Consider the following 23,599-nt stretch of genomic DNA (forward strand, 5'->3'; position numbering starts at 1 on the left):
CTGCAGTATTTTCCAAAACACTGCGCTTCTTTCTGGCTAGAATACTGCATCCATCTCCTTTATCCACATCTGTCCTGCCATCCATTATTCATAGCGAATGCTTTGTCGCTCTGCTTTTTACAGGCTTGGGTGAGTGGCAGTGTCTCACCTCGTCTGCCCCGACTTTTCCCAATTAGATTGAATTCCACAAGCCAATGTGTGTATGTGTGCAGGAAGCTGGCAAAAGTGGGGAGAAATCCCCCCTCTGGACCTGATTTGTCTTGGAGCATGTCTGTGTAAAGTTGAGCCTTTTCAGAAATGAGATGTGGCCAGGGAAACTAAAACCCAGTGACACAGATATATGGCTCATGTTAATTGTTTTGAACCTGCCAGTGCTATATTCTTGTTTTTAAACGTGACTGTACTTTACTTTATGGGAAGTGGTATTTAAATGTCAATATGTGTACAGTATGCATTAATCTACACCAATAAAATTAAACACGCAGCTGCTAACTTCGGTTTGTGAAGCCAGTTTGCCTAGACCTCTGGTGAAGGAGAACCTATTTGTGTGGCAGCTTGTTGTGTAGGCTGACAGCTGGTATATTCCTCCTGACATCTAGCCTGATTCCCCTTCCTTGTAGTTTTAACTTATTGGCTCTGATCCTGCTCACTGGGGCAATAGAGAATAAGTTTACTCATTTTGCTATGGGACAGCCCTTCAGATACAGCAGTGTAGACTGCTATCTCATCTCATAAATGTGGGAGCTAAATGTAGCCAGTTCCTTTAACCACCCTTCACAAGGCTTGATTTCCAGGCCCATCTCCATATGGGTGGACTTCTCACCATTGGATATGAGGGAAAAGAATGGCATTTCGAGTTGCTGATGGTCACCTGTCTTGGTGGCTTGGCAACTAAGTATCTTGGAGACTACCTACGTCTAGTAGAACCTGCCTATCTGATATATTAAAGAAGAGTGGGCATGTTGCAAGTCCTTAACTACTAGAAGATAAAGCAAATGGAAGCTCAAAAGTGGGCATTCTTGGTTACGGCTCCCTTCCTCTAGGACAGCTGATATGGGTCCTTCCCTGGTGATATTAGGCAATCTGTAAGAACACTGTTTTTGGGGCAAGACTGTAGAATGGGGTTGGCTGAGTTCTGATAGTTTCTTTTTCCTGATAATTGAGAAAAGGTCAGGATGTCATGAGTATGATGTTATTAAACGTATTTGTTTTAATGTATTGACCTGGATCAAAATTCTATTTGTTGTTGATGATCATCAGCATCAACATCATTCATGCTTTTACCAAGGTGTGGTGCAGTTCAGAAGGAGCCAGTGATTACAAAATCAGTTTAATGAAGTTAGTTCACAACTGAATAGCCAAAGCAATAAACAAGTAATTGACACTGGGATAAACCACACCCCAAAATCATGCCTATTCAAAACAACATCCTGCAATACAATCAAGCATATACACATTCATAATTAAAATAAACCAAGTATTAAGCTGGGAACTAACAAGATTCATGAAAATAAGGGGGGTGGGTGGGTTTAACCAAGCCCTGCACTAGGTCATTCATATTATTGCATTACTTGTATTAAGCTGAGGAAAGCCATACGATTAAGTAGGCTCATAAGCCTTGGTAATAAATTAAAAATGGCTTTAGCATTCCCCCCCCCCCCAAAGGGGGAAAAATGTTGTTGATTCTCCAGGTGGCTGGTTACATTTATGGGAATTAATGAGCAGGCTTGGTGTGACAAGTCACTGGCTGTATGATAATCTTTTCTGATTGACCAGACTTCTAAAGGAAAACCCAGTGCAGAAAGGCTTCTCCTAAATCTTTTCCAAAACCAGAAGTAAGCAGCAACATGTAATAGGGGTAGGAAAAGTCCTCTGGAATGTGTAAAAGCTAATGTTGTACAACAAAAAAGTTCTGGGGATTTTAAATGAACCATACTTCTACAGTTAGTAACAAACCAAGGATCTGTGCATAAATTTCCTTTTCAGTTTGCTAGGCTGGAAGGGAAAAAAAACCCTGTAAATTATGCTGTGGTGGATTGTGATGTTTCAATAAGATTTAGATCTGATCTGCATTTAAACAGAAAAGTCAAAAAAGGCCTTAAATTCAGGTAAGTGCAAAATCATGCATATTCCAAAGCCAGAACTATTAACTATAGCAAGCATAATGGAACAAAAAACCCGGTGAGTAATGGATTGGGATTTTTTTTTAAAAAAGAGAAGCAGCTCAGAATTTTAATAGATCATTCCTTCAAATCATCGCCGCTGCAAAATGGGAGTTAATAAATTACTGGACGTGTATATGCGCTCCTGTATTTAACTGAGGGGTGTGTCATCTTGGCTGGCAGATGGACAAAGAGCAGCAGGAAATGTTAATGATATATGAACATCCAACCTTATTGGTGGCTGAAGCACCAGGTAATAAATGAAGTGACACTGGGAAGAAACTGGAAGAATGGATGTACCCTGACCTAAAGGCTGGTTTTTGGTAGCTTGGAATTGCTAGAACTTTTTGGCCAAGGATGGAGAGTTTGTATGGGCTGGAAATCTTGAGGGAAGGTCAAGGCCAAGGAACCAAAGACGGAGTGGCATGGTGGGCCATCCCTTGTTGGAGTTATTCACGCTCTGAAAGGTCATCTGTCTGGAATTCTTGCACAGGGTGGAGGATTAGACTTAAGAGGCTCAACCTCCCCTCCAGTTCAGAGATTCAATAGGATCTGGGAAGTGATTTCATGAGCCATTTAACCCAAACCCTTATTTGACATGGGAGTCTGGCAACTAAGTATTTCTGACATTGGTTCTCCAGGCTCTGGTTTAATCCTTCACAGGGGTAAGAACCATGCAAACCCAAGTCAACAGTGTTCCATTATCACTTTTTTCCATTAGGATGCTTCTCTTACTATTCCCACCCACTGGTATTAATTCATACTTCTGGAGCAACAGGGAACCTATCACTTTCATTTTCTGCACAAGGGCCTTTCACCTATTAGTAGAAGATGGTTGATCCCTTAATCTTCTCTTCCCCACAATAAACAAATCCACTCAGCATTGTCAGTCATGCTTCAGAGGTTTCCAAATTCTTCTCTGCCCTGGTCAGCTTTCTCTGGATCTGAAGTTATCAGAGGTTAAGCCTAGGTAGGAAAAAAGAACAGAGGAAGATAACGGTGTTATTCTTTCTCTCTGCAGCTTTGAAAGATTCATTTCAAAGCTCCTGGCTGACATCCCGGTTGATTCTGGGAGTTTATCTCTGAAAGTTGTTCAAAGATTTCAAAGCAGCTTCTCCCACCCATCAAGGAATTCAGTGTTTAATTTGTACCAATGCAAGAACGCAAGCTTTTGAATCATAAGGTCTCCATATTTAGCCTGGTGTAAGAAAGGGAGGGGAAAATATATTTTTAAAAGGATTCCATACAAACAGGTGTGATCTAGCGATACCTGCTCCAAACTCCTAATGGCCAGAAGCCATTATTTCAAACATTCCTTTTGTCCCACTGATGTGTTTGATTTTGTCAAGAGGCTTCATCATGTCTTTTTCTGTTGTTCTCTCTTTCACCTATTTCTTGCTTCAGGTGTCCGAAAGATGCGACTATGTATTTGTCAATGGGAAGGAAATGAAAGGCAAAGTGAATGCCGTTGTCCATTTTACATACCAACATCTGAACACTCCTCTGGAGTTGACTGTGTGGGTTCCCCGCCTTCCACTGCAAATTGAAGTCTCTGACACAGAGTTAAATCAGATCAAGGGCTGGAGAATCCCCATTGTTTCTAACAAGAGGTGAGCTCCCTTGACAACTTTCTATCTTAGTTCTCACCAAACACCATGCCCTGGTTTCCTCTTCCATAATTTACTGAAGTCATCTAATGGGCTTCATTCACACAACACTGTGTTCCACCAACTAACCAACCATGTTTTCTACCTGGCCTGTGTCATGTGAAACCAGCCTCTGTGTACCCTTGTTACTAGTCAAGGAACTAGAAGTCTGAACAGCTGACAATACCCTCCATTCTAATGGGGATCTAAAGTTTGTGTATAAATATGCATTTCTTGATTGTTAAGCATCAATATATAGATTGTGTTCAGACAGTACATTTAATCTGGTTAGCCTGTTTTCCGGATTCGCAAGGTATTTGAATTCATTTGTGTATGTGTATGTGTCTTTCTGGGTGTGCGTGCCTTCAATCAGTCTTGACTCCTAGTGACTACATGGACAAGTCTGTGCAGTTTTCTTGGCAACATTTTTGGAGATGGTTTGCCCTTGCCTTCTGAGAGACAGTAACTGGCCCAAAGTCACCCAGTTGGCTTCTATGCCCAAGGCAAGACTAGAACTCAGATCTCCTCATTCCTAGTCCAGCGCCTTAACCACTAGATCAAACTGGCTTTCTGCTTGAATTCATGCGCTAGCCAAATGGCTGGGTTCTCAGTCGCATATTTTAGGAGGAAGGTGAAGATGACATTTCACATTTGGACTTTGGGGAAGGGATCGTTTCATTCAGGGGAAGGAACAGCAGAGCCCCCAATGCAATAGAGCTGACTTATCACACATGGAAGTTGTAAGACCATGCATGTGCCCCGTAAGAGCAAGTCTTCAGGGTCCTAACATCAGCAGTGCCATGGGGTCAATCTTAAGGTTGGCTTGACCATCTGGCTTGAATCTCTTCACAGACCAGCTAGAGACAGCGATGATGAAGAGGAGGATGAGAGGAGGGGAAGAGGCTGTACCCTCCAGTATCAGCATGCAACAGTGAGGGTCCTTACTCAGTTTGTAGCAGAGCCCTTGGACCCTGGAGGCCAAACTACTTACCTGCTGGGATCAGACTGGCAGGTCGACATCACTGAACTGGTGAACAATTTCATACAAGTGGAAGAGCCAAGGATTGCCAGACTGCAAGATGGACAGCTGCTACTGGGACAGGAGTTAGGAATGACTACTCTGCAGGTGAGCAGAAGGAAGGGTTGGGTGAAGACAGGATTTCCTTTCTAGATCAGACTAGAAGATTCATTTACTTCAGCTCCCTGGAGACTTTGGGAATGGTTGTAACTAAGATATGAAGGCAGCATGCTGTTAGGGCTGTTGTTGTTTATTCATTCAGTCGCTTCCGACTCTTCGTGACTTCATGGACCAGCCCATGCCAGCGCTTCCTGTCGGTCGTCAACACCCCCAGCTCCCCCAGGGACGAGTCCGTCACCTCTAGAATATCATCCATCCATCTTGCCCTTGGTCGGCCCCTCTTCCTTTTGCCCTCCACTCTCCCTACCATCAGCATCATCTTCTCCGGGGTGTCCTGTCTTCTCATTATGTGGCCAAAGTATTTCAGTTTTGCCTTTAATATCATTCCCTCAAGTGAGCAGTCTGGCTTTATTTCCTGGAGGATGGACTGGTTTGATCTTCTTGCAGTCCAAGGCACTCTCAGAATTTTCCTCCAACACCACAGTTCAAAAGCATCGATCTTCCTTCGCTCAGCCTTCCTTATGGTCCAGCTCTCGCAGCCATATCTTACTATGGGGAACACCATTGCTTTAACTATGCGGACCTTTGTGGTCAGTGTGATGTCTCTGCTCTTAACTATTTGATCGAGATTGGTCATTGCTCTTCTCCCAAGGATTAAGCGTCTTCTGATTTCCTGGCTGCAGTCAGCATCCGCAGTAATCTTCCTTCTCTCAGCCTTCCTGTAGGGCCCCTGAACATGGAAGTTTCATTAAGTTCATAATCCGTCCAACTCTTGAACCTGCTGAATGACCAGTGCAGGACGGAAGCAGATAGGAAAATTGTGGCCCTCAACTTCTCAAATCTCAAAGCCAGAACAGCCTATCAAAGTAGTAAAAATACTTAGCAATAGACCCTTAAAAGTTCAAGTCTATTCTTGGTTTACCTTGAAAAGCAGGACATAGGAAGGAACAGGCTACCAGTGTAGAAAGAAGCAAAGTGATTAGACAAGGCTGAAGAAAATGTTTTATGTTTCAAGAACACCCTGAAAGGTACTGAAAAGTTCATTTTAGTCTGTTGGATTAGCTACAGATAAGGGTTTTTGCCACCCTTGTGTTGCAAAAAGGCTTCCACCACACTCGGCAATCTGCGCATTGAGCAAATTTATCAGTCTTCAGAAAAGGGTCTTTGTTGGAGGGGCATCGCTCTGCAGCCCTTTCTAAAGACGTTTATCAGTTCCCGAAACTCTCCGCTCTGCCTTGTGTCCAGAAATACAAAGAACATATTTGGGAGAGCAATTCAGCAAGGAAGAGAAAGTGAGTGAGAAATTGATAGTCAGTCCATTCACTTGGAAGAATACATATCACCTGTCTCTCAAGAATTCATCCAAGTCATCCATTTTTGGACGGCCAAGATCTCGTCCGCTGGATTTCCCCCTTTTATAAACCCTGTGTCTCTCTCGTTCTTAGTTTTGTAACAGAAGCAAATGGGAAAAGACAAGAAAAGAAAATATACACAGAGCACTGGTCCCATGAGAATAAGAAATGAGTAACAGGGGGGAAACTCCTGGGGTGGGGTGGGAGGAAGACAAAAGGAAGGAGTGTTTGTTCCATCCCATTTATCCCTTTGAGGAATCCTCAAAGATTTTTTTAACCTGCATTTTAAAATGTGCAGCTCTTGATGTCTCGGTTCTCTGAATTTTAAAACAAAGTTCTGTGTCAATCAGAAGCACCTTTAGGTGCAGAGAAAGGCATGTTTGGAGATGAGGTGTGTTTAGACATTTGCCACTTGAGGGAAATACACTTGGAAATGTGTGATTGGGGGGGAAGTACATTCATAATGCACATCTTCTTGGAGAGGTTTTCAGGGTGGAAAGAGAATGGGGTGGACCCATCTGATCATCCCACCTTGACGGGATCATTCCCTGAGTGTCCTTTATCTTTTTTTTTTTCACGCCTTCTCTATCTGTTCCTTTCTTCCTTCCTTCTCTTCCTTGACCATCGCTCTTTTCTGAAACTGGGTCCCAAGTAAATCGCTCTTGGCAATTTATCCCTATTGTTTTAGGGCTGCAATCTGGTTAACAAAATTGTGGCTTCTGGGGTGGGGGGGGGAAGGGCTGTAAATAGAGAAGTGTGATCTTCTCGGAATTGAGAGATGAGCTGTCACTTTGCTTGTCCCCTACAGATCCTGTCCCCACTTTCCGACGCCATCTTGGCAGAGAAGACGGTGACCGTCCTTGATGAGAAGGTGACCATCACTCACCTGGGGGTCCAACTTGTGTCCGGGCTTTCGCTCTCCTTACAGCTGAGCACAGGAAGCAACAAAGCCATCTTTGCTACGGCAGTTGCCCATGAATTCCTTCAAACAGAAAAGCAGGTACCGGTCTCATGCCTAATGTTCCCTTTCTCTGGCGGGGTGTCCGTGAGTCCTGTCTGAGCACAGGTGGTCCAATTTAAAAAGGAAGGAGAGGAAAGAGCAAGAGGAAGTGCCCTCCCACCGTGGGGCAGGGGAGGCAACCCAGCAGAGGCGGCCTCTTGATCTTTTCTCACAGTGATGCAATCGATAGTTCTTTTTAAAGCGTAGACAGTTACTTCTCAATTGATACCTCGGCAAGTGATGGGTGGATATGGGATTTATTTTACTGGCAACATCTTAAGTGGCCATCTGAATCCCCAGGCAGCCAAATGGGGGATCAGGCAGTGTTGTTAATGTAAGTTTCTTCCACTTCCCTTCCCTTCCCCCCCTTTCTTTCTTTCTTTTTCTTTCTTTCATTCTTTCTTCTATTTATCTATCTTTCCTTCCTCCCTTCCTCCCTTCCCTTCCCTTTCCTCCCTCTCTCCTTCTTTCTTTCTTTTTCTTTCTTTCTTTTCTTTTCTTTCTCCTTCCTCCCTTCCCTTCCCTACCCTTCCCTTCCCTACCTTTCCCTTCCCTTCCCTTCCTTCCTCCCTCTCTTTCTCCTTCCTCCCTTCCTCCCTCCCTCCCTTCCCTTCCTCTTTTTCCTCAATAATATTATTCTTCTATGTCAACTCTCCTCCTTCAGTCCTATTAGTTTTTCCCCCCTATTCCTTCTCTTCATCAACCTCACTCTGACAATACACCTCCCATCGTAGAGGCTCACGTACACAATGGCCCCCAAACTGAAAAACAGAGGAAATAACCTTCTGGAGAATTGAGTTGGGTGAGCAGGAACAAAGGGACACCCTTTTGAGAGAGCAGATGCCAGGCCTCCGGTGTTCCTTGGCAACGGGCTCCCATGTTCCAGATCTGCTTTCCCTGCCATCTCTCGCCAGCCAAGCTGGTGAACTGGAGCAGGCGCCCTTGTATGATGGTGAATATTATTCCAAAAGGACATTTTAGATTTATAGGCTCTCATCCCCGAAGGCCACAAAACACCTAAATAGAGAAACACTGTTCCAGTAAATGGTGCAGTAAAACTAGAGCAAGCCCTGGGGAGGAAAAAAAAACATTTTTCTTCTGGTGACCTCTCATAAATAATGCAGCATCACATTCCTCACCTGCCAAAAATATATATTTCTTTTTTTAAAAAAAAATTGGGGAGGTATTCCCTCCCTGTGTCTCTCAACAAACAGCTGAGAAACAAAAAGTAAAAAGAGTTACGTTCCCCCCTCCCCCAGTCATGAATTTTCACAGCCAGGGTCTTCATTTTCATCCTGGTTTAAATCTCCTAGTGCAAGCAGAGAAATTGCCCTGACTGAGCGAGCTTGCTTCCTTACCCCTTTAAAAAGTGGCAGACCCAGCTAGATTACTGCAGGAAATAATCTATGGGGCTGCCCTGGGAGACTGTTCAGAAATTTCATCTACAGGATTGTTGAGTGAGATGCCCTCTAAGGCTGGATCTGAATAGATTTGGGGGCACATGGATCTGTGATGCTTTAAACTGATTGGCATTTACGGGATAAATTTGCCCAGAATTTAAGAGCTGCCAACAGAGGCATCTGCAGGATTAGAGGCCCAGGTTAAAATGATGAAAACAACATTCCAACTAGGCAACACAAGGGCCTCCCTCCTTTCTCTGTGCGTGCTATGTCATGATGCACCTACAAAAGAGGCACGCTCACATCACCGTGGCGCAACACCACTCCTGCCCTTTGCCTTCGCTTCCTCCCTCCCTGCAGATATCTCTGCCAGCAAATTCACTTTGCAGAGTTGGACAGTTCAGAAGAAAACTGTTTGTTTGTTTGTTATTCAATTTATATAGCTGCCCATCTCAACCAAGTGACTCTGGGCGGCTGACAGTCATAAAAGCAATTAAATAATTAAAGCAGTAGAAAAGAAATTAAATACAAAGGGCAGCCAAGAGATATTGAAATCCGTCGGTGTCAGGTTCCCTCTGAGGTGGGCCAAGGCCTTGGGGCTGCATTTGGCTCGAGGTCTGCTAGTTGCTAACAACTTGTTCTTGAAAACTCTTAATTAGGGAAACCAAAGGAACTAAGCGCCTTTGGTGAAATGCCTGCCCTACTATATTGATTTAGAATCCCCTTTGTAGGTGGGCAGGGAGGGGGGTAAGCTAACCAAAAGAGCCAATGTCCCGTTGAGTTCTGTTTGTAGATCAGAACAACCAAACAAGAAGGAGCTGAGACAGCTGGTTGATCCTTTGCAAACTGGACAACCTTGAAACTGTTGTCTTTGAGATCTGTAGTCGGGGCAAGTTCTGCTTTTGGGTTTGGAAATTGGGTTTGATCTTAACTGAGTTTTCAAGTGCAATGGCTGGGCAGCTGGGAGAACTTGCACACAGTCCCTTCTCTGTGTCAATGGCTGTTGTTGGGTTTGATGAAAAGGTAGGAAGAAGTCTGTGGGCCCTCACCCATTCGTAGCCAGGAGGAAGGACTTCTAGAGCTGATAAACACTGGCACCCGTGCTGGTTGGCATGATCCAGAATTTGCCCAGGACTGTGAACCAGATAAAACCCCTTTTCTTGTCCCTGCTGCTTTTCTGTAGACACTCACAGGGGATTTCTTGCTAGCTGAAATCTAGCAGCACAGCCCATTTTCCAGTGATGCTACTTATCTATTGGCAGGGAATGTATAAGGTGGGGGAGCATTTTGAAACAATGCAGTTTGATTCCTGGCGCCTGTCTCCTGCAGAATGATGTCATTATTCTGCCTGCTCCCTATGCAAGGACCCCTTTAAACCAGGCCTTGCACTGGACAATTGTATTTTCAGTGTCCTTTTAGATCTAACACAATCAATCTGGCTTGCTCCCCAAGCCGAACACGAAGGGGGTGTAAAGGATGCCCATCATTTCTAACGTGATTTGACCTGCTGTTAGACTTTCCATCAGGCCTCAGAAACCTGGGGAAGAGAGAAAAAAAAAAAGCGATTCTTTGTCTCTGCAGATCTTATGATTAGACTATTTAAAACTAGCTTTTAAAAGGGGGCTCAGCAACCAATTAAATCTCTTTCCCAGAAATGGCTTGAGGTCAAGAATAGAACTTCCTTGATCCGTCACCAGATGGATGGGAGGTGGAGGGGGGGCACAGTACAGAAACAAGTTGGGATTGCAGTTCTTTATCACAGCCCGTGGGGTGAGCAAGGGGAGAGGATTCCCTGGATTCTGGCTGTGCCCAAAATACAGCCCTTTCAGAACCTTGGTGGTCCTCCATTTTTTAAAATACAATTTTTATTAAAGAATTTTTTTTTAAGGAAGATAAAAACTAATCTAAAGTAAGAAAAAGAAGAGAAAAAGAAAGAGATCAAATTGAAAGCTAAAACTGCAAGAAAGGGTGAAAGAGCAACCGAAAAGTAGAAAGGGAAAAAAGTAGCTTCCAATCTTCTTCACAGCAGTTATAAGTACAGTTATAAATTTATCCGTTTTGCTACAGTTACAACATGTCTCTCCTCTTTCTATAATCTATCCTGTCTAATCATCCAAACCATAAATCCTAAATTCATTTATTTTCTGTTTCACGCAAAAAGTCCATAAGGGGTTTCCAGTCAGCAATAAACATAGACACTGTCTTTTCTCTGATCAAAGAAGTCCATTGAGCTATCTTAGCAAGGTCCATCATCTTAACCTTGGTGGCCCTCAGAATGGAAACCACCCAAATACGATGTTGCCTGCTTGGAAGCTTTGGGAGAGGAGGATGGAATAGTGCTGGGGGTGAGAAAGATGGATACAGCAGAGGTATTCTCCTTCTCATGTGGTTTGAGGTCATCTGCTAAAGCTCAGCATCAGGAGATCCAAGAATTACACCCAGAACTATGTGACTGAACCTGCTATCACTAGAGATGATCATGGCCATCAATTTAGAAGGGTTTGGAAAGAGACTATTGAGTTGATGGTGCAGTAGATGACCAGAACACAAGTCTTAGCACCAGCAGTTGGGGGCAACAGTTGGAATGGGCCAGCTGTTGCTTTTTGAGGGATGCTCTGCATCTGAACGTCCCAGATGAACCTGATTGTCCACTGTAAACACAGAGTAGAAGTGTCTTTGGCCTTAGGCTCCTTCTCAGTTTCTTTCCTTCTTAAGCTCTTTTTCTCATTTTTCCAGCTTTAAGTTCATTCAGCTCCATGTCTGCATTAGTTCATCTTTAAAAAAAAAAAGAACACCAAAATTTAGCTCAGTTGCCACAGAATGTGCAGGGACAGTTGGAAAAGGTAAGAAGGGGCATCTGAACAAGGGAACTGTAACTTTAAGGAGCTCTGGAGGTGCAGCTGCTAAGTCAGCCCAGAAGGATGCTTAATATTGCCAATGGGGAGGTGAAATAGAAGTGCCCAAGGATAATGTACATGACATCTCAGGTATTTCAAACTTCTGCATCCTGATTGTATATAGAAAACAAATTTTGATGGATTTGTCCCAGTATCATTATGTCTTTTTCCCCCCAAATAGGAAGCTGTGATCAGTTGCTGGATCCAGTTCAGTGATGGAGCAGTTATGCCCTTAGACATTTATGACGCCAAGGACTTTTCTTTGGTGGCCACATCTCTGGATGAGAAGGTGGTCTCTGTCCACCAGAGTCCCAAGTTTAAATGGCCTTTCATTGTGGCTGAGTCAGAAGGCCAGGGTCTGTTGGTGAAGGTGGAGCTGGTGATCAGCGAATCATGCCAGAAATCAAAAAGGAAGAGTGTTTTAGCAGTGGGTACTGGGAACATCAAGGTCAAGTTTGGTCAGAATGACACCGTCCCCAACACAAGCGACAGCAAGCGTGGAGGAAGTGTACATATGGAGAACCGGACCAGTGATCGGCGTCAGAAAACAAGCCTGCAGGAAAGATCTCGGCAAGAGGGACCTTACTACAGCTCCTCGATGGGACAAGAGGAAACAAGAGCAACCAGCACTCAGAAGTCCGTTCTGAGTAAGAAAGAAGATCGTGAGAGCCTCCTAGATGATGACAGCCATATGCAAAGTCTCCCAATAGACTTCACCAGTTTTCCAGCTCAGGTAGACCTTCCCAGGAGCAATGGAGATTTGGAGGAGAATGATCCTGATGAGACACCCAGGGGCTTAAGTGACTTGGAGATTGGGATGTATGCTTTGTTAGGTGTCTTCTGTTTGGCCATTTTGGTGTTCCTGATTAACTGTGTCACCTTTGCCTTGAAGTACAGGCATAAGCAGGCTCCATTTGAAGAGCAAGAAGGTCTGAGGCATTCTCACGACTGGGTAGGACTGAGTAATAGAACTGAGCTGCTGGAGAATCACCTCAATTTTTCCACTCAACAGGAGGAATGCATTACAGCCATTGACCGAAGTGTGGACTTAGAAGAAAGCAAATATCTCCTTAGTGCCAACACTCAGAAGAACCTCAATGGCCAAGTCTTCCGATCCACAGACTCTGCCACCTTCCCCGAAGGGAAGGAGCAGAAGAATGAACAGGCCACCTCACCAACCTCCAAACGGAAGCGTGTCAAATTTACCACCTTCACCACCATCTCTTCGGAGGGTGGGTACCCTACTGTCAACTCCATTTTGACAAGCAGTGAGGACGATATCAAATGGGTTTGTCAAGACATGGACCTGGGGGAATGCAAAGAACTAAGGAACTACATGGAGCAGCTACATGAAAACATGTAACAATACATCAGAAAAAGATTTTGTTTCCTTTCTTATCTCTCTTTTTTTCCACTCACCTTTCTGCCTTTAATTTGAGATATTGGTCAAAGGCAAGGAGCATAGACAAAAAAAAAATACAACTTGGTAAACAATCCAAATGTGGTTAATTTGGTTTCCGTGGAAAACATCCAGAGTGCAGTCAAAGTCCCAAGTAACAAATATGATCTATATTCCATGGGTCTTGTAGAGAGGTGTCTGATGCAAGCCAACCTACAAGGGGAAATAAAAATTTAAATAAGGAGCAATCAAATTAGACCTCATTCTTTGAGCTGATCCTCCCACATCAATACAAAAAAGCAAATCCTGATGTATGGTTTAGATACTCAAGCTAGATAATTCTCAGTATTTCAAGATTGTCATCTGGCTGTCATGTTCGGGGGGCGGGAGGGATAAATGGAAAAGCTGAAGGCTGTGTGTCAATCCATGTGAGATGGAGGAGAACATCTGAGCAAATACATTCATTGGAAGGACCAGCAGAACCAAAACCACAATTTGGACTTACTTCGGTTTCTCTAATTTCTCTAATTCGCCATAGAATTAGTGCCAAAGAATGTGGAATTTATTTATCTATTTATTTAATGCTTTTTGCAAGGAGGATTTACTAAGTGATCTATGATTTAGTGTGAAAGATTCCAATGCTGGCCTTCACTAAGAGGAATGCAAAAGCTCTCCCCTTTTTAATTAAATAAAGTTTGTGGCCATTTGTCACTTTCAGACTGTGCTTAGGAATTCTTTTTTTTTTTAAGAATTGCAACAGCTTTTGCCACACAGAATTTTTAGAGGCCCAAAATTGGAGAGCTCACATTGCTCTCTTGGACTTGCCTTGTTCTGGTTCCAGTCAGACCCAAAGGGTCTGCATCCCACAGAAAGGCTTGCTGAAATCAAAGGCAGAATGGCTTGTAGGTAAATAATTTGGATCAGGATTAAAGATGAAAACGTGTAAGAAAAAAAAACAATGGGAAACATTCTGCTTGACTTTTTCAGGCTTAAAGATGTATTTCCTTGCTTTTTAATTCCCAGAATTCCTTTGGATCCGTTTATGGACATCTGTGAAGGTTCCTAATGGACTTCTTAGATGAGCAAGGAAGGAGGAAGTGTCTGAGCTTTCTCAAGCATCTCTCTCTCCCCCATCCCCCCATTTCTGAAACACCCCCCATTTCTGCTATGGGGGGTGAGTTTTGATAGACTACTGGTGGACCTAGTCACCCATATCTCTGGGACATGAGAAGGCCTGACCCAAAGTCATGGATTTGTGGACTTCTCTGTAATTAGTTTTTATCTGGAATCACAGATGTTAACTCTGTGGTTTGATAGGTCCTTGTCCTCAAAGTAGAAACAATCAGGATTAGCTTTCAGCATTTGGACATTCCAGAATGGGCTGATGCTTCTGCATTGTCTCCTAAAAATTTTTGACCATCAGTGAAGAATTTACAGGTATGAACAGGGCCTAAAGCAGGGTGTAGACCACATCAAATGTTTTAGAACTATGATTCCCAGAGAATGTCCTAATTTTTTCAGAAAGTATCTCCCTCCTCTCACCAAGCTGATCAGCAGTCTGCCTTTTCTTTTGGAGATTAGTCACCAAAAGGGGGAAAATGCTAGTTAATCATAATCTGCATTGATCTGGAAAACGAACTCGAGGCGAGCAACAGATTCATTTGGGGGACAGAGTTATTTTTCCCAGCTAGCTAATGATGAAGATGAATGGACTTTGCACACTCACAGTGCCGGGGTAAGTAAGTGCAGAAAATACTTTCACACTTCGTTTAGGTAATGGATGGAGCAGAAATGAAGCTAAGGCTGAGAAATAGATGAGCATCCAAGCAGTGGCTTGGAGCTGTAAGTGGACTTCAGTTATGGTGTGTGTGTCTGTGTGTCTGTGTGCATGTGTGTGTTGCAGAGGGTAGAACAAACTTCAGATGAACTGTAGAATAACCCAGCTACAACAGTTGCTACTAGCTCTACCATTTGAGCCAGACTCAATCCCAGTTCCCTGAAATTCAGGACTACAAAAAAGATCAGGATTGGGGTAAGGCAGATGGTAGCTTGGGGAAACATGCCCTTTGCAGGCAGAGTAAAGATGGGCAACATTTTTGTGCGCAGGCATTGACTTCCTATTTATTTGTTTATTTGAAATTACATGGTTGCCTACTCAGAAGTGACTCTGGGCAACGAACGGGAACGTGAAAAGCCATAGTGAAAAGCAAATTAAAAAGGAATTCAAGACCACAACCAAGCCTTCATTTCTCGCAGCCCAACAAACAGGCCTTTGCTTCTGTGTAACCGGTGAAGGCATTGTCCCAAAGCCAGATGAATGACTTGGTCCACGGTGAAGATTTTTTCCCCCCAGTAACCCAAACAATAAATTAATGTGATATTTTCCTTCTTGGTATTTTTCCTGTCCAATAAAAGGTTTTTACGAGTGCCTTGTGGCTGGAGGCTCTCACAGCACAAAGTATGGTTTGATGGGACTCTAGATATGGTTCAGAAGGAAGAACGGGGTGGTGACCTGGCTTAAAAGTTCTCATGGAGCCATGGTTTATTCTAACTCTGCAAGAGCAGGAGAGAGAAAAGATGCTTTGAGAAAGGAGATGTTAATGCAGCCGGTCCCCCGCTCCAGCGTATTTTGGTTTAAGTCAAGGAGAATTAGTTTGTTGTTCTGAAGCTCTCTTGACTGCAATCAAGGATGATAACAATTCACAGCAATGGGATTAGACAGTCGTATCTTGCAGAATGATGTTCAGTTGAGTGAAGAGGTGTTGTAAGGAACTGGACAGAGACAGGAGTCCAACCCAGCAGCATTTCCCCAGTTCTAACTCTGCAAGTAGAGAAATCCAGCCAGGCAAACGCTGCCATTTATTTCTGAAGTAGAGGTGTTTGAAACCACGTGGGAATTTGGACTGCTTCTCAGATTTGTCAGAAAACAGCATGCTTTGTTTTATAAAATAAAAGCACCAGAGAAAACCTTAAAGGAAATGTTAGTAGTTGCAGTTGTGAAAACATGTTTCCCTTCTTTGGGATTTGGAAGTTGGATTGCTTCTGCATTTGTTTTTATGATAGCAGATGTTGAGGATGGTGTTATCATGAAAAGAAAGGAAGGGTAGGGGCAGCTGTTTTCAGACCACATTTTTGCATTATGTCTGGGAGGGCGGAGTTTGGTTTATTCACCATCCATCTTTGGAATGTATGTTCTCAGTTGGCTTACAGGCTTTGAAAGAATTTTGTTGACTTCTTGCATTTTTAAAAAAAATCGTATGGCATAGCAGTTTGGTGTTCGTGCTGCTTTTCTTGCTGGGAAATCCTTATGAGGTCTGGCAGCCAGAAGTGTAGACTATTTAGCCATGACAAGTCATGTTGTCCGGGGTGCACAAGGAGGCTGGTCTACATTGCACCAAGTTGGGCTGAGAGAAAGTGACTGGCCCAAGGCCACCCAGCCGGCTTTCGCGCCTAAGGCAGGACTAGAACTCACAGACTCCTGGTTTCTAACCCGGCACCTTAGCCACTAGACCAAATTGGCTCTCAACTTCTTGCATGACTTCTTCCTAGCTCCAAGTGGTTCTTGGACTTCTTTCCAGATCTAACACAAAGGCCTGCCTGTTTCCTTTTGTGCCATACAGAAATGAAGCATTGATTCTAAAATGAGTTACCAATCATTGTGTGGGATGGTCCTCCTAGCTTGAGTCAGGGCCAAAGGGGAGAGGGATTAAACCTCAGTCCTGAACAGTCCAAAGGGAAGGGATTTATCATGTCTGGTTTCCGGTTTTAATCCTCCCCCCCCCCCCGGTTTGTTATGTTCCTTCTCACCCTGTGAGAGCTTTTCATCCTTCCCTTCCCTTCCTGCACTTGATCACTGCCAACGTTTTTCACTTAACACACTTTGAGCTCAAAATAGCTTGCTGGATTTCAGCAGCTCTTGAGGAGTTTAATTTTCCTAATGCTCGTTGAAAAGCCCCTTTTCAGAAAGGCACCAGAGAGGAAGGGGCGAGAGAGATCGGCTAGAAAAGTCGAGTGGGATTAGGTTAAGGCTCAGGACATGGTCTCTTTCTCTTTGAAAGATGAGATCCAGGGGCCAATGCACAGCCACAGAACTCCACAAATGATTCACCCCTCTGAATCCCAGTGTAGGTAGCCTGTTCTCTTGTGGGCCCCCAACCCTTTTAGAAACAAAAAATCAGCAGCAGCAGTTTCCCAAGATCCCTAAATCATGTGAAATGCTGGCAGGTTCACCTAAGATCTTACCCCATCTCACCCAAGAAAGGTAAAATCTCTCAAGATGTTGAAGGGGTGTGTGTGTGGAAACCTGGGGAGATGGGACAAATTTGCAAAAGTTTGGCCAATGTTTTAGAAGTGATGCCATTTGGGAAACGGGTTGCTACAGCCGTTTCTGCAGTGGCCCTTGTGCTGTCCCACCCCTTGGGAACCAGCACTTGAGCCTTGAAAAACCCAGGAAAAATCCATCCCAAATCCCTTCCCAGGTCTGGAATCCAGTTGAATCCAAACTCTTCCTTCTCTTGCCAGACCTAACTGAAGTCCACCAACGATCACCAGCTTCTGTCATCTTTCTTCCCGCAAGTCTTGCAGTATGCCGGAGTGTCAGTTTCTCACCACCGATCCATCTCTCCGGCTTCCGGGAGCTCCAGTTATGGTTAGAGCAGCCTGGGAACGTGGGCTTTCATTATTCACTTCATCTATTGATATTTGGAACCACTTCATTAAATTTCCCTTTTTGGACCATCCTGTCACTTTTCCCGTGCCGCTCCTTGACTTCGCCTGGCTGCCGCAGATAATGTAATAACGGTAATAAACAACGGAGCTACATTTTTTGTATATATTGAAAGGGAGGAGAAAGAGAGCCTTTCTTTAATTTATTGATCATGACTGGCTTCCTACCTTCTCAGGGGAGGAGGAGGAGGGTAACCAGCGTGAAGCTAGTAATTGGCAAACCCCTCAATGGACAAGATTTAAATATCTCCAGCAATTAAATGTTAGACTGGAGACTGTGTTGTAATTTATAGGGGCTGTGCTCTGTAATGAATGCAGGGAAAATTACCAGCCTTGAAGACTAGGTATTGAAACCGCACCTCTTCCTTATTTTATTTTTTAAATATCTTTAAATATTTTTAAATATCTTGAGGTTGTGTTATGGAACTGTACATGAAGGAGGTTGGCAACTAGATAGCCCTCGGCTCCCATCAAGCCCTTGTTATACAATTTGGCCCTTCATGGGCAAAGAACCCAGCAAAAACAGGATTCTGAGTAAGTTGTTTCTATCTGCTAAGGAGGCAATGATCTAACAGCCACTCCTGCCTCATCTCCCCCATGTAAACTCCAGTACCTGCAAGCCGGATTTTATCTGGAAAATCAGCTTACCTGGGCTGGGCTTAACATCAGTGCTAAGAAAACTCCAGTTCTCTAATTCTGGCACTTAGCAAGCTGCTGTAAAGTGAAAGAGGCATCATCAACCTTTGCATTGGCCCCCCAGCAGCTCTTTCATGGATTCAAGCAGCAATCTGCCAGGAATTGAACTTCCAAATGTTCTCCAACTGAGTTATAGATTTATATAACTATAAATAGTTACATAAACGATAGTTATATCCTTCTATTCTAGGATAGAGCGGTAGAATGAAATATCACCGTTTCATACCTGTTGCAAGGTCAGTAATTATTCATCTGTTCAGAAGATGTCGGCCTCCCCAGAGTTTACAGCACAGCTCATTCCTGTATTTTCAGTCATGAGGTTAAAGAATTGCAAAAGGCTACTGGCTTAAATGACTTAAAAACATAAATAAATCACAGTATTACTTAGTTTGGACCTCAGCCATAACTAACCACTTGGTTGAAGACTCCCCATCAGTGCTTCGCAGTACATTTGCTTCTGCATCTTCCCAAAATAGTACCAATGAAAAGATGTGTACTCTCATCAACAGCAGGAGGGCGGTGAAAAATGCTCGCCGGCAATGGCATTGCAGGCATTCACTTCGCAATATGAACTTGCCCGGCTTAACGGCGTTCAAACGTCCCACAAAGCTAAATTATGAACTGAGGACGAATGTGCTTCAGAGATGCTAAAGATGCACCCATTTTAGAATTCATTTCTGCAGGGGGGAGGGGGAGTGGCATTTGGACAGGGCTGGGCCAACTCTGCCAGGGTGCTAGAGAACTGGCTTTCGTTTTGCCTCTGTGCGGCTCCTAAGATGGCAACCGGGTGTCAGAGTCCTCTCCCTGTGCTTGTCGTTGGCAGGACAGGGTTGACAACACTCCCAGTTTGCACCCAGTTGGGGAAAAAAAGCAAAGTGACAACTATTCAAGCCCGTGGCCATGCTGGTTATGTTCTATTTTCAGACCTGCCCCCATCCCGGCAGGTTACACTGCCTGTCATTTTAATCGGACATGTTAATCACACTTCGGTGGACGCCGAGTGGCATTTGGACAGGTCAAGAGACTGGCCCGTAATTAAGAGTTCATTTACTCATCTGGGGAAGCAAAGCGGAGTAGAAGTTGTGTCACTTCTGCAGAAGCTTGCGTCCTGAAAGCAGCTCGGAGCAAAGATCGGCCAGGCTCGCAAAGCTGCCAACCACGCTGTTGGCGAGCAGGCGTCTACTAACAAGAAAAATGAGGATTTTTTAGTACTAAATGGACCGTGGGTATCGTTGAAGCAAAACTGGCAGCGCCTATTGGCTTATGAACTCAAGATAAAGACCCGATACGCTGGAAAAAGACGAGACAGAAGAACAGGCCCATTGTGTGGACTGCAGTTAAGGTTTTCTCCGAGTTGAAACAGAGGAGGAATTCTGTTTCTTATCTGGTCGTCCCACCAAACCCATAAGATACTCTCCCCGCCCCCCTTGGAAGGTCAACCTTTTGCCCTAATCTTCCAACTTGCAATTGATCAGGCGTGCAAGCATTACCTGCAGTGTTTAGGTCAGAATTGGAAAAGTAGATCAACCCCATCAGCTCCTCTTTGTTCTCCTGTCAGCCCTGCTCCCAGGATGCCGAATCACGGACGTCCAGTGGTCAGGTGGCAGTAAGGTCCAGATACCTGGGTGGCCCTTACCCTGCTCCACCAGGCAAACATTTTCTCTTCTTGCAGGGCCTGGAGGACTCTCTGCCCGGGTTGAGATGCGGGCATTCTTGGCAGCTTATGTCACTTTGCCATCCTGGAGTCTGTTTTCCTCTTTCTGGGCTGCTTTTGTTTCCATGGAAAACCAAACGAAGCATCTCAGAGCACACAATGATGTCCAGATGCCATCTGGGGCAAGGGGTCCTGCAGGTTTCATTTTGGTTATGGACTCAAATCATGGGGATGAGTGAGGTGAGCCCATTCCTAAATGGCCACCTTGGGAAGAATTCTTCCAATTAGCCAAAATGTTTTCCCAGCTCTCAGATGTATCAATGGTGTGTTTTATTCATATCTAATCTAGGCACATGAGGGTTGTGCCCTGGGAATTGTTTAGAAACGGTGCTGCTTCAATGGGTGGGAGCACCTGTCTCAGCTCTTTAAAGCACCCACATCTTTTCCTGAGATCCGGCGGTCCTCTGCATCCACCTTGTGACTCCAGGAAAAGACGCAGCTGCTTTCAAGCGTTGCAGATGGATGCCATTTTCACACCCTTATGTTCTGCAAAGCACTGCACAGATGAATAAAAATGACAGAAGATAGATAGAGATGATAGACAGAGATGATATAGAGATGATTGATAGATGATAGAGATGATAGATGATAGATAGAGATGATAGACAGATAGAGATGATATAGAGATGATTGATAGATGATACGTATAGATGATATAGACATAGATGATAGATATAGATGAGATAGATGATAGACAGATATAGATGATGATAGATAGATAGATAGATAGATAGATAGATAGATAGATAGATAGATAGATAAACAAAGCATTGCACAGCTGGAACCCAACCATTGCACAGCCATACAAACACACAACAAACACACACACTTACCTCCTTCTGATCAGACTGCAGAACCAATAAGGGTTCCGCTGCAACAATACTTCGTTTTTGAACATTCACTGTATAGAGGAACACCAAACTCCCCACCAATAACGCCCAACTCTCTTTCTCCCACTTCTAGCAAGAACCACAAATTACAGCAAAGACCTACCCAAACATTTGTTTTTTCCTCCCACCTGGGATAAAAAGCATCATGACCACGTGGCTGTGATTTGTACACATCCAACGGAGCAAGATGTTTTCCAGCCTGATGTATCTGATTGGGATAATTGCAACACCATGGGGGCTTTTGGCCTTGCTAAAAATAGAAGGAGCGAAGGGAGGCTCAGTTGGACTGACAAACCACCTGGAATGGTATTTTGCAGCAGACAAAACAGGCATTAAAAATGTGTCTGTGTGTGGCGGGGGAAACCAGCTCTAACTTCAGTCTTGTCTCAGAATCAAAAATTCAAGGTTGATCTTTGGGGCAAGATGGAATTTAAATACGTAAATTTATTTTCTTTATTTAAACAATTGACGTGGCTGCACATCTCACAACAGCAGCGGCTTTGGGTGACGGACAAAAGATTTGCATGAGAAAAGCAAGCCAACACAATAAAATAAACAACCCCAACCAACCAACTTGACACATGCCCCGAGGTATTTAAAACAAATCAATTTTACAATCAATAAAAAAGAAAAGGGCCAAGTTAACCAGCCACTGCAAGTTGTACCTTTCTCAACATATGAATGTAACCTATTGCCAAATTTACAGGTGTGTTCTGATAATCCAGAAACACTGGTTGTGGGATTGTTGTTTACCACAATCCTTCTTGGCAAATACCAGTAGCTTGGAGTTCCAAACTGAACATTTTTAGAGACATCCTTAGGACAACAGGGCACTGGAAACTGATGTTTGAGTGGTAGAAGTCCCCTGTCTTCTGGTCGCTGATGTCCATCAAGCAGATCCAGCTTTCCAGTTATTTTGCCTAGCTTGGCTCCAACATTCCTATCTTTCAGATGTCAGGAGGAGGTCTATAACACAACCAACAGTTCGTCTTGCTTGCCTTGTTTTGGGCCTCAAGGACTTCCCCCTTCTCTGGAATTATGACTTGGTTCCCTTTGATATTTTGGAAGAGAGTAGAAGTCCCAACCTTCAGGTCAGAGAAACGGTTTAGCGTGGATTTCACAGGCTCACTGGGCCCTCCATGCTGTTGGCAAGGCCTTTAAGAGAATCTTCCCCCCTCAACAACAGGCCAAGGTGGTTGTCGGAGGAGGCAAAGCCAACGATCTGCCATTCAGCTGCCCTGTTTTCCTTGGTGTTCCAGGGGTCTCCCACTTCCCCATCAAAAATTAAGTGAAGCGTTGGTTAACTAGGCAAAGGGTACCCAATAATCTGCTGGAGATCCAGCATGCTGTGCTAGTCTGGGTGCTTTGGTGGATATATCTCCACTTCTTCAGGGAGCTGCTTCCAATCCAAAACTGACTGGCGTGATTCAATGATTTAAATCAATGGCTTTCAACCTTGGCAACTTTTAAGATGTGTAGACTTCAACTCCCAGAATTCCCCAGCCAGAATTCTGGGAGTTTGAAGTCCACACATCTTAAGGCTGTCAAGTTTGAAAAAAACTGCTTTCAAGGCTGGCTCAACACTCCCCAATTAATGACAAGGACAAGAATCCAAAGATCGTTACTGTCCAGGCTCTTTTGTTCGTAATCAGTAGATCATCAGGAGTTAATCAATTCCTTGCAATTACAGGTAGCTCTCAACTTACAACCACTTGTTTAACAACCGTTTGAAGTTACACTGGTGCTGAAAAAAGTGACTTACAGCCAGTCCTTGCACTTACGACCGCTGCAGCATCCCCACGGTCACATGATCAAAATTCGGGCACTTGGTAACTGGCATCTATTTACGACGGTCGCAGCATCCGAGGGTCACGTGATCACAATTTGTGACATTCCCAGCTGGCTCCCGGCAAGCAAAATCAATGGGGGAAGCCAGATTCGGTTAACAACTGCACAATTCACTTAACAACCGCGGTAATTCGCTTAACCACCACAGCAAAAAAGGTTGTAAAATCAGGCGCCACTCACTTAATGACTGCATCGCTTAGCGATGGACGTTCCAGTCCCATTTGTGGTCATAAGTAGAGAACTACCTGTAGTGTTTTTCACACTTCTTAACCCTCGGGAATCTTCTTAACGAAGAATCTGTTTCTTTGCCACAGATGCCTTTTGTTTCGCAAGAGATCTAGCACCATGTTCTAGGACTGTCTTTACCCTAGCAATGGGTAAGCACCAAATAAATAGAAATCCTTCTAACCCTCACCACAGAAGTCTCAAAAAAAACTCAGATTTTTTCCCCCCAAGGCAGGGAGGCAAATCCTAACCCTGGGAATGTTTGCCTCTTCCAAACAGGTCCACCCTCCCTGTCACTCTTATTTATTTAGTGGTTACATCCACATCCTGCCACCTTTCAGTGAGTCTTGGGGATTTTGCACAGTGAAAACACCGTTGCATCAACTAAAACAGCTGTGGTACAATTAAAAAGAAAAAAAGTCAGAGCAAGCTATTGATGGCATCTCACATCAAGGGCTGACTGGGTTACACACAACAGCTCCCTCCCTGCCCACTGGCTGTGGATGA

General features: G+C 44.1%; 1 protein-coding gene across 1 annotated transcript in view; it reads left to right on the forward strand.

Moving 5' to 3' along the window:
• The window catches only part of LOC134505745 (transmembrane protein 132D-like), a 76,141-nt gene extending 62,509 nt beyond the window's left edge, over positions 1-13,632 (forward strand). Inside the window, exons 3-6 of the mRNA XM_063315611.1 lie at positions 3,567-3,772; positions 4,661-4,934; positions 7,107-7,298; positions 11,777-13,632. Coding sequence (XP_063171681.1) covers positions 3,567-3,772; positions 4,661-4,934; positions 7,107-7,298; positions 11,777-12,958 — 1,854 coding nt within the window. The 3' untranslated portion in view covers positions 12,959-13,632. The remainder of the gene's footprint in view (positions 1-3,566; positions 3,773-4,660; positions 4,935-7,106; positions 7,299-11,776) is intronic.
• The last annotated feature ends 9,967 nt before the right edge of the window (positions 13,633-23,599 follow it).

The sequence above is a fragment of the Candoia aspera genome, chromosome 15 (genome assembly GCF_035149785.1).
Source record: "Candoia aspera isolate rCanAsp1 chromosome 15, rCanAsp1.hap2, whole genome shotgun sequence".
NCBI lineage: Eukaryota > Metazoa > Chordata > Lepidosauria > Squamata > Boidae > Candoia > Candoia aspera.